This window comes from Thalassophryne amazonica, chromosome 20, assembly GCF_902500255.1.
Source record: "Thalassophryne amazonica chromosome 20, fThaAma1.1, whole genome shotgun sequence".
Classification (NCBI taxonomy): domain Eukaryota; kingdom Metazoa; phylum Chordata; class Actinopteri; order Batrachoidiformes; family Batrachoididae; genus Thalassophryne; species Thalassophryne amazonica.
In genome coordinates this window covers 49,842,350-49,853,685 of record NC_047122.1, presented here as the reverse complement: position 1 = coordinate 49,853,685, position 11,336 = coordinate 49,842,350, and the positions used below count along the sequence as shown (strand labels likewise).

The 11,336-nt window shown below is 40.6% G+C and overlaps 1 protein-coding gene across 4 annotated transcripts in view; it reads right to left on the bottom strand.

Annotated features, from left to right (window-relative positions):
• Nucleotides 1–11,336, bottom strand: part of fam126a (family with sequence similarity 126 member A) — a 41,134-nt gene that overhangs the window by 2,724 nt on the left and 27,074 nt on the right. For 3 of the 4 annotated variants that reach the window (XM_034160426.1, XM_034160428.1, XM_034160427.1), the window contains 4 exons: nt 10,939–11,034; nt 9,549–9,665; nt 9,267–9,354; nt 3,715–3,877 (listed from right to left, as the gene is read on the bottom strand). In XM_034160426.1, coding sequence (XP_034016317.1) covers nt 3,715–3,877; nt 9,267–9,354; nt 9,549–9,665; nt 10,939–11,034 — 464 coding nt within the window. Of the gene's footprint in view, nt 1–1,259; nt 1,604–3,714; nt 3,878–9,266; nt 9,355–9,548; nt 9,666–10,938; nt 11,035–11,336 lie in introns of all 4 variants that reach the window. The other variant, XM_034160430.1, reaches the window with a different exon arrangement.

Sequence of the window (11,336 nt, the reverse complement as noted above, 5' to 3'; positions counted from 1 at the left end):
CCAAATCCCACAAGTGAGACTCAGGAATTAGACACCACCCAACAATGTAACTCCTTTTGCTTGCCATGCTAACTGGAGATTATACTTGAAATTAGGATCACTTAGGCATTCTCTGGAGGTTACAATTACTTTGCATGGATGCCGATAACTCTACAACGGCTCGCCAACGGATGGCAAATAATGAACGTGGGTCGATAATGTCATTATCTGCCCACTACTTAGATATCCTTCGGAACAGATTATTCCAACCCCCACCTCCCCACCACCACATTTTTAATACCGTAGTATCGTCGCACTGATGTGACTGGACCCCATTCAGCAGCACCACCCGTCGTACCTCCTGACAGGTGGACTGAAACAAAGGCCGAATGTTTCAGCAAAACGTGTCACTGTGATGTTCCTGTATCGCTTGTTAGCTTGTTAACATATCGGTAAGATGGCTTGTAAATCACCTTAGAGGTAGAACGTGGCTACAAAACAAGAATTTTATAGATTTAAAAGTGTTTATTTCTTGCTAACTTACAACATTTATGGGGGGGGGGGGGGGGATACCAAACATTTTAGATTTATACAGAAATGCAGCTGTCTTGAAACGTATTCCATCATCTTGGCTAATTTTGTTCAAGCAACCAACCAACCAATGTATGTCACGCTGCTTTCACTCGCATTAGCAGCCGCCGTGTCGCATCATTCAACATAGTTTCTATGTGCTTGTGTGATTTAAGTGATAATACGCTGGGACTGAGGGCTGCTAACTAATCACAACGTCCTCCTAAATCATGTCACTGTTTAATTATTAGTCAAAGCAGTTGTGTATTTTTGTTCTTATTGACCCCAGGCTGTTCCAAACAGCACCGCTATAGGAGATTTACAAAAAAAGGCTAACTTTTATATGTACAGTTCTATTTTAATTTGGTTTTTACAAGGAGCCACTTCATTCTGCGTAAACTCAAAGCCGTCACATTATTTTGACGTGATTCAGCAAAGCATGCTTATTTAGTGATGCGGTTTTATTTGGTTATTGATCTGTTAAGTTAACCCTTCAAAATTTAATTAGATTTTTTAAAAGGAGTCTGAGGAGGAGATTCTCATGAGGAAGCTTCAGCCACAAAGGAGAGTGTAAATGAATCGATTATGTTGGAAAGGCAGATGAGAGGAATAGTGCAATTAGGCGAAGAGATAGTGGTGGAGCCCAGCATAAAAAAAGAGACAGGGAGTCATCATGCAGCTTTTCAGACCACGCCCCTACACATGGTTACCTAGGTTACCCCAGGACTGGGGCAAGGGGAAGGAGGGGCAGGACCTTAGTACTGGCTCCTCCCTGTGGAGGCTGACCCAGAACCCTCATTCTCCACCAACCGCCTCACAGACTTCTGCCTCCTGACCTCCTGAACACGTGTACCGGAGTCATGACCTCTGGGGTCCAGGCTGACCTCGGAGGTGGTACCCAATGTTTCGGCGTTGGACAGGGCATGGCCGTCCGGGCGTGACCGCAGAGATTCTCCGTTGGGCAATCGGTCGCCGCTCACACCTGTCACACTGATCTTGGGGATTACCACGCTCCCCGGCGCAGCCTCACTGTCTACACTCACCTCTTGGGAATCTGGTGGTGGGGACAGCGTGGGGAGCAGTGGGACAACACACAGACATGTATACAAACACACACAGATGGACACACAGACATGTCATGCAAACACATAAAAAAAGGCCGTGTGCACAGGCACACACGACCACAGTGACAGAGAACACACAAAATAATTAATGTAATAGAACATTAAATGGTCAAAGTAAACACTGCATGGAAATGAATGAGCTGGAGCATAAACCACAACATTATGGTGGAGAGACCAGCTCCTTAAAAGTGAAGCCAAAATCTCAGTCGCCTCCTTGTGGCTTGCTGCATTATAGGCCATACAAGTCAATGAGGCATTGGGGGGGGGGGCTCCCCAAGTACATGTACAATAAAATTTTACAAGAAAATATGCTTCATTTAATATTTGTTCTGCTGCATCTATGTTAGTTGCTGCGTTAGCAGCCAAAGGTTTTGCTCCACCCAATACGATGGCGGAGGGGAGGATCAGTGTTTATACATAATGTTTAATGTTTCTATAATGATGGTTCCGTGTTCAACATAGGGCTATGCCAGTGGGTTTGGGAAAATGAATTTTTCTATTCTATAAATTTCCATCTGACCCATAAAGACGACCTAAACGGTGAGCAGCAATTTATCAAGAGCTGCCTTCAACAAGTCGGATAGTTAGCACACATTTCCCTAAAGGTAAAGTGTACTTATATTATTTTTACTTGACAGTATTGAAAATATTATTCACACCTCAGGTGAGTGTGTAGGATTCCACTGTGTATGCATTTGCATCATTTGTTCATTCTCTGTCGTATTTTCTAAGGATGATAAAGTAATGTTTATGTATATAAGCTGAACGGCTGATTACATACAAGAACAAATGTGCAAAATATTGGTTAATGAGTTGTACTGCAGTAAATTGCACACTGTAGCACTGCATTACTTTCCCCATATACTTCACCAATTTGTAAGTTACTTGTTAAAGCAACAGTAGACAGCTTAAGTCATGTAGCTTCATACATTACAGGTCATCTTCACACCTCCTACACAAAATCGTCTTCAAATGGCACAAATAAAATGACAGTAGTGCCAGTATTCACTGGATTTTAGTTTCATTTTGGCACACCCATATTTAATAAAAGTTTAATAAATTCTCTAATTCACTAATAAATTCTAGCTCTATGAGCTGGAACTGAATGAGTGGAATTTAACTTCACTCACTCATCCTAACACATGAATTGTTAATAGTATTTCCCTTCACCCCTTACCACCCGCCTTATTTTGGCTTGTCGGTATCTCAAATAAAAAGTGAAATTTCCCATCGAAGGGATATACAGGCTTAGAAGGGGTTAATCATGTCTTTGTAACAAAAGCTTTCTGCCTTGTGAAGTACCTCTGACAAGATTACAAATGAGCAACAACCATGAGATGAAAAAGGAGCATTAAGGGTTCAGATTAAACCTACTCATTAAACTCGTCTCAATAACTGAAGGCTATAATTTATCTGCCGTATCTGTAATCTGCATGTGCTGATCCTCAACCATGACTCTAAAGACCACCTAGCAGAGCCCGTTTTTTATGCTTTATTTTCTTCTGAGTCTAGAATTTACATAGGATCTAACAAAGCGAAATACAATGATGTTTAAAAAATATGCAAATTTATCTTCTGCATGTCTGGCAGCATTCTTGACTGAGCAGCACCATCTGTATTTTCTAGATACAAAAGAATCTGGATGACTGTCTGCTTCTGTGTCGACACCAAATTCTGATAGTTCATAACAGGTGAGAAAAATAAAGAAGTGAAATGAATCTATTCTAAGCAGGTTTTCAGCTCTCCAAGTAGGAATGTTTGGAATAGCAATCTATGGGTTTGGTAGGTGACGGATGAAGATAATTCCGATGATGAACACGGGGAGAGTGATGCAACGTAGTAGTGAATGAAACATTAAGATTTAAATTCCTTGCCCTCTCCTTTGGCATATATTTACTTATACAGTCCATTGTTTTACTATAGAGAAATGTCACCTACAAGCAAAAAGATGTAAATGTAACATATGAGACTGAAAACACTTTCACACAGGACAGGTTTCTTGGCACCTTTGTGTAATTTGTTCTTGTGCTGCACTTCTCACCGTTTCTCTTCCAGCGGTGGCCCCGGATAGAGAGGGAGGTGACAGCATTGCGGGAGATCCTGGAAGAGGTGGGTGTGATCTCGACCTCGATACTCCGTGCACCCTCCTTTGTGTTGCTCTTCAGCGCAGCTCCGCAGAGTGATGACTTGATAGCATTACCCACCTGAGGGCAGAGGGATTGCACTCATCTGTAAACAATGCTAATTGCTCTAATAACCTAAAGAGGTTTGCACATGGTGCTAAGGTTTGGCAGCAGGACTGACCAATGGCCCAGAGCCAGTACACACCCCCTCAAAGATAAGGAACTAGCCCAGTTTGTTGTGCACTTTGTCACCTGGTGATAATCTCATCATATTCTTCTCCAATTTCAAACTCCTGCCTTACTTTTCTGTTGCATTACTGCTAACCAAGCACACTGAAACACTGTGTGGGGCAGATAATGTTTCAAAATAAAAAAGGCATAAACAACATACTTAATGTCAGTGTGAAAGGCAAAATGACTGCACCCAAACCCTCACTTGCGTTAATTCCCCCTGAGCCTATAAGTGGCACTGATCTATGCCTTATGTTGGATATGTGAATGTAGATGTTATTAGTTGTTTTTAGGGTATGAAGCATGTTGTATTGTTGTGGATTTTGCATTATCAAACCTTAAGACAAAACCGGTAGTCTAAGTTTTGACTAATGAGCATATGTCAGCGACATAGTATAGCATACACAGCAAGTACACAACAACAGAACCGGTCAGTGGACACTAGACCGGACCCCACACGCAACCACAGAGCAACAAAAGGGCCGACAGTTAAATACACACCTCGAGAATGGCATGAAGCAATTATTTTCAAACTCAAATTTCTAAAACAAGAAAGCCACATAATTGTTCTAAACACCTTCTTGTGCAGCAAACAATGTGATCATGTCAGTACATATGTGAGGAGGTGATGGCCTAGGGGTTAGAACAAACCACAAGCAGACGATCTTCAGTTTGATTCCCAGTCAGACAGGAAATATCACAGTGGTGTCCATGACTAAGGTCTCTAGTAGGGATGGGTATCGAGAACCGGTTCCTTTTGGGTATCGTTAAGAAATGATTCGATCCACCGACATCAATAAGCTTTGTGCTTAATGATTCTGTTATCGGTCCTTCAGAGTGGCCGTTGTTTTGGGGGGTGTTTGTCAGGAAAATGATAATTTCTCTACATTGATTACAGACCCTGCAGCGCGTCCGTAATCAACTTTTCTGCAGCGCGGCTTTGCTTTGAACCTTGAACCAATCGAAGCAGTGCTTCACAGATTGAAGCAATGCTTCGATCTATTGCTTCGTTTATTCTTTCTTTCGCTTAATTTTCCCCCAGTAAAACCCTAAAGAGCATACGTCTGTGAGTATTATTTACCTTTTCTATGTTAAACCGACCTGTTATGGTCTTCTGAAACAGTTGATAGAGGTATTTTATAACTTAAAAACGGGAGCGATGCTAACGCGTTAGCATGTCTATGGCATTTTCAATGTTAAAAGTTAGCATTAAGCAGTTGCAGCCGTCATCACGTTCGGGTGCATTTGTTTTCAAATTGTAATATTTCTTAAATTTATTTTTGTTTATATATTAATAATCTAATGATTATTCTATACAATATATACTTATTATATACAATTTTAGGGAAAGAGACAAAAAGAACCTGAATAGAAAAACAGAAAATATAAAAGCAACTAACAATGAACATACATAAATAAATACATACATACATACATAAATAAATGTTTCCTGTGAACACCTAGTGACTCTTACACCTCCATTTCATCCCTGACTTATTTAATGAAAGTTTGTTTCGGTCAAACCATATTTTCAATGTGCTAATTTCTTCAGTGATTTCCTCCAGAACTATCTGCCAAACTAGAAAACTGCTGCATCCTAGTAAGAGCAGAATACTACTGGAATGAATTTGAATAAGGAAAGTTGTTTTTTTTTTCCTCACCTAAATGGATACTGCACTCAATGCAGTTATTGTCTGGAATAGTCCCAGATTGCATTTCAGAGCTTCTAGAATTGAAACATTTTCGTGCACGTGGTGTTGGGGGGTAATTTGGGGTTTCAGCTTTTTTTGTTTTTCACCACTTTCATCCCTGAATATGTCAATCATGAGTCACTTTTGTGTGGATTAAAGTTACTAACTGGGACTCTTGTCTTGTTGTGAGAAAGAAATGAGAATCGTCCTCCGTTCTGTTCACACAGCTCCAAACTGTGCACGGCTCTCTGACGAGTCAAGTTAGAACGATAGAATCCAGTCTGAATTAATAACTTCAAAGCAAAACACTGTTTTGTTTATTTTTATTTATGTCCAGAGATCAAGGATACACTGACCAATTTCATATTTATTTACTTTAAGACTCAATGAAATACATAGAAAACCTGTAAAGCCTACTTTTAGTACAAAATTCACGAGGTATCGATAAGGGAATCGGATCGATAAGCAGAATTGATAATGGCATCGATATCGATAAAATCTTATCAATACCCATTCCTAGTCTCTAGTCTCGGTGTGCAATTAAGCACATGCATGGCATCGTGCGAGTGTGTGTAAAGTGTATTTGGCATCTGCATCAGATGGATGAGCACAACAGCAATACAGTCCATTTATCATTTATAAGTTTGTGTCAAACAGCCCAACAAAATCAATCCAAAGCTGGCTGGCTGTTTTCCCAACTTTGTGCTGCACCAACTGCACAAAGAATGCTAACGCCTCAAGCACAGCCAAGATCAGTCAAACACAACAGTGATCTAAACCACAGAGCAGAATAAATGAACCTCCAAACCACCAAAGACAGTAAAAATTACCATACGAATCCAGCTGTAGCATGAAAACACAGGTCTAATAAACAGCATGACACTTGCTGGACAATTTCTCTAAGGTACTCAAACCAGAGAACAGCTCATCATGTAACAGATCATGTAACAACATTTGATCAATAATCCTATTACTTAAGAAAGATTAATGCAGAGATCTTGGCACAACAAATGCAGTTACAGATTAGTGGAGAGAAAAACAAAAACTCAGTCTGTTTCTCTCTAAGTGTTTCACAAGCTTTTAAATCTGATTGGAATTTCTCAAGTGGCACTTGCATTCATTCATATGTAACATATTAGCATGTAAAATGAGGACGAACACAAAATAGTGACAACTTCCAGCTGTGTGTCCACTACAAACAGTATGACAAGATCGATCACCAAGATGTGCAAAAGATAGCACCAACCTGCTACTTTTATCCACTAAAGCCCCGGTCACAACCCACCGTGCGTTTTTTTTCGCCGTACATTTTCTGCGGATGCCATGGCCACTACGTTTTTGTGAAAACGTACGGAGGCAGTAGCAAGAGGAGGGAGGGAGTACGTTCAACGCACGTCTCTAGGAGCGTAACCATAAAGAGAGATGACAATAATGCAGTGTGTGTGTGTTGGGGGGGGGGGGGGGGGTCGCTTTTCTTTTTTTATGAGCGGGACCGGAGCGGCAGGTGTTTTTCGGCGTCGGCGATGCATGACCATGTCCAGCCTGCAGCGGTCAGTTGTACGAGTGTTTACTTGCCTCGAAAAGTTACAGCTAGTTATCAGACTGAAGCTGTGGAGTGTTTGTTGCTGACGTTTGGAAATAAAAGTCCAAGTTCAAGTGAGAAGCTGCGTTGTGCATGCAAGTCTGTCGGCCTCCAAATCCGTACTGCCTACGTACGGATTTGGTTAATTCAATAATAATTGAATGAAAATGTGCTGCTTTGAATCCGTACCGAGGCAGTACTCACAACGTGCGTCATCTGCACTGCTGGTGAATCCGCAGCAAAAGTTCTGCATGCACTAAAACCTCTACGGCGTGTCTGCGTGCTCCTAAATTCGTACTGAGGCAGTACTTAAAGTACGGATCTCCAAATTTAGCTCACGTTTTTGCAAGTAGACTGCACGCACGTGCAAGTACGGCGGGTTGTGACCACGGCTTTAAAGTAGTAAATTATTTTGCAGGGCTGTGAAATGAAAATTGTAAAATCCGAGGAAAATTCGCAGGGGGTCTGGGGGGCGCAGCTCCCCAGGAGCCGGGGTCTAGGGCCTTGTGGGGCCCCAGAAACCAAATTAAATTTTCATCTACTGATACATTTTCAACATCTCCTAGAAGAACAAATCTCAAAATTAGTGCATATTTAAATGATCCTAGATTCAACCTTTCATTTGAACCATCAATGATCATGTTGAAATAACAGAATACGACGTGGAAGTAGGACCTGGAATGATTTTCCTTTTAATTGTAAACCAAATTATGCATCAACTCAGAACAATTAAACTACATAAAATTCATGAAGACTGAAAAGAGTGTTAAACCATGTCAAAAACCACAGCTAAAGATTGTAGAATATTTGGAAAATCAGGGTAAGATATCAATAACATACCTTATAGTAAAAAGGCCACACATTCTTGTGTAAATTCCTGTAAATTCACTCAAAGCCACAGTGTCTTTTTTCCCATAAAAAAGTCTACATTAATAAAAACTAATTTACATTGTTGCGTAAATTCATGTAGCCTAAATTCATTCAAAGCCACAATGTCTTTTTTTTCCCCAATGAAAGAAAGTCTAGATTAATGAAAGAAAAAATAGGCACATAATCTTTCCTGAAATCCTGTTTGAACAGCACAATGTTTATTTTCCAGAGAGAAAAACAATTCTTACCGGTTTGCTTTTCCCGTTTATCTTTCAGGTGTGTTCATGAAGCCAGCAACAATTCCACGGATTCTTGTCCTTATCACACTTTTTCAGTCTTTCTCGCCATCTTCGCTCAGTCTGATGTCGCTCCGTGACACAGACATGCTGCAAAATTCTTATTTTAAAAACTTGAAAGTTCTAAAAGTGTGCGATGTCCACATGCTACGTTTAGCTAAGCTTCGCACAGGAGCCACACAGTGTCACCGCAGCAACCAACCAGTCCCGCTTTAGCCAGGCTTTGAGCAGCATTTTTCCTCCGTGAATCTCCGCGAATCCGAGGAAACTGATATGTATCTGTAACACACAGATCAGTGTCCGCGGACTTATAAAACTTGCATGAAAAAAAGGAATGCTTTGCGATAAGCATTTTAAAAACTCAGTAACGATCACGATTAAAGAGTACAACACTAACACCCACCTACCCCGCCCATGATGAAATCTGCGGAATCCCGCAGCTCCGCTGAGTTTTCACAGCCCTGATTTTGGGGGAAAGGTGGGGTTTTTTGTACACATCTGAAACTCCAGCACCATTCTTACAAAAACCAAAGGTCACATTTTTTGATTTTCGAAGAGTGTGTAGTAATACTGTCATCTTACATTAATCCTCTACCCTCTGGTGCTCAAGGATTACAGTTTAACAGAGCCCACATAAATAATCTAGTGGGATTATATAGTGTTTGACACACACACACACACACACACACACACACACAGAGCACAGTTTGCAGGAGCAAGACTACAAACCAAACCACAGGTTTAAATGCAAATCTAGGAGAGGAAGTAACAGGGGAACAGGAAGAAAATATTTCACCCACCAATAAAGCTTCAGGGAACAATTCTAGCTGGGCCCGATACAGAACATCATCCAGCGCTATGGAGCCCAAGTCCACTTCTCCATTACACCTACACACAAACAAAGTACAGCAGTGCACATTAACATTAAACTGAGGCAGACATCAGCATCATTAGAATAATGCCACATAACCAAACTACAGATACTGGTTTCAACAGTTATGGGGTCACCATCTGTGTGACTAATTATCAGTTATGAGGTCAGGAATTTTCTATCTAACCAGCTTGGCTGTGTGTGAACTCACAAGGCATAGTGTATCCCCGTGATGAGCTGAACCAGGAACTCTGATGTGACAGTCATCCGTCCGTTAATACCTTTATAACGCCGTATCTGCTGACGCGGGTAACCACATATACACACCCTAGAGGAACAGCAATAAAAATCACAATAGAGGCTCTTCCATTAGTGAAACAGGGAGGCTTCAATCAGTGAAAACACTTTGATTAGCCACTTCACTGCATCGCCATCTAAGAAAATCACCTGCCTGTGGTCTATGAACAAACAAAGTGGCAAAAAACAAGCAAATAGCTTTGGGACGAAAACAAAGTGTATTCTGTATAAAGGAATTTAGTAGATCAACATTACGGCATCTATAGTCACTTAAGGTAAATTGTAGAACAAATGATTATTAAAGAAGGTTGTACTGCTGACATTTTAAAATTATTATTACTATTATACATAGCTGACATAGAGCAATGTTTGTTTAAGAGTAAATAACTGATGACTTGTCTCTCGGCCTGTGCTCATCAGAGCAATTCTCATCTGCAGCTGAAAGCTTATCAAATAAATAAACGAGCAATCAAAGATTTCTCATGTCTGCCCATCTGGAGCTGCATCACCTCCAAAATTTAATGGAGTCTTCCATGCTCTAATGTCTATTTGTAGTGCAAATTTGGTGAGAATCCGTGAAGTAGTTTTGAGGTAATCCTTCAGAGTATATATAAAGTGAAATACTGATCGAGAATCCGGATCCGGATCACCTACAAAATTTAATGATGTCTTCCATGGCCTGATATCTATCAGTGTTGAAAATTTGGTGAGAATCTGTGAAGTAGTTTTGATGTAATCCTTCAAAATTTAATGATGTCTTCCATGGCCTGATATCTATCAGTGTTGAAAATTTGGTGAGAATCCGTGAAGTAGTTTTGATGTAATTCTTCAAAGGCTATATATAGTGAAACTTGATCCAGAATCTGGATCCAGATCACCTCCAAAATTGAATGGGTTCTTCCATGGCTTAATATGTATCTGTGTTGAAAATTTTGTCAAAATCCATGCAGTAGTTTTGACGCAATCTTGCTAACAGTAATCCTTCAAAGATTATACCAAGTAAAACTTGATCCAGAATCCGGATCCAGATCCTTGGCGGACGTAATAATGTTGGCAGGTGGCGGTATTATAGGTTTTTTCTGGAGCCAAAGTTCATAAGAGCATCAGAAGCAAATGAATGCAGAACAGTGCATGTGAGTGTTTGGAAGAACTCGCAGAGCTCCAGTCACTAACAGACACAAACTTCCAAAATGCCACTCATGTACATGTGCATGTATATGCCTCAGTAAGTCCCGACAAGGTGTCAAAAAATAAATAGAGTGCTCAAGTAGATTAAGACACTGATATGAGTGTTTGTATTTTACCTGGAGCTGAGCTGGCAAAGCGACTGGAGGGAGGTGGAGGTCATGTAGCTGAGAGCAGCATTGTAGCAAAGCAGCAGGAAGGTCAAGACCTCAAACCTCAACAACACAAACACACCCTTAAAACAGAAAATCTTAACACCAACCCAGTGCAGTCCAACTCAACTCAAAAACTCCAAAATCATGCAATGAAAACCAACACACTTGAACGTCAAGCTCAAAATAAAACCAGTGTCAGTTTCATTTTAGAATAACTACAGCAGCACTCGCTGCTGCCACCAGGGATCACAATCTGCCAGAGGCTACATTTTATTTGTATGTGCAACAGAGTGTTGATGTCCTTTAATATTTGATCAAGATGTGCACGTTAGCTTTTGAAATAACCGATTAAAAACATCCTT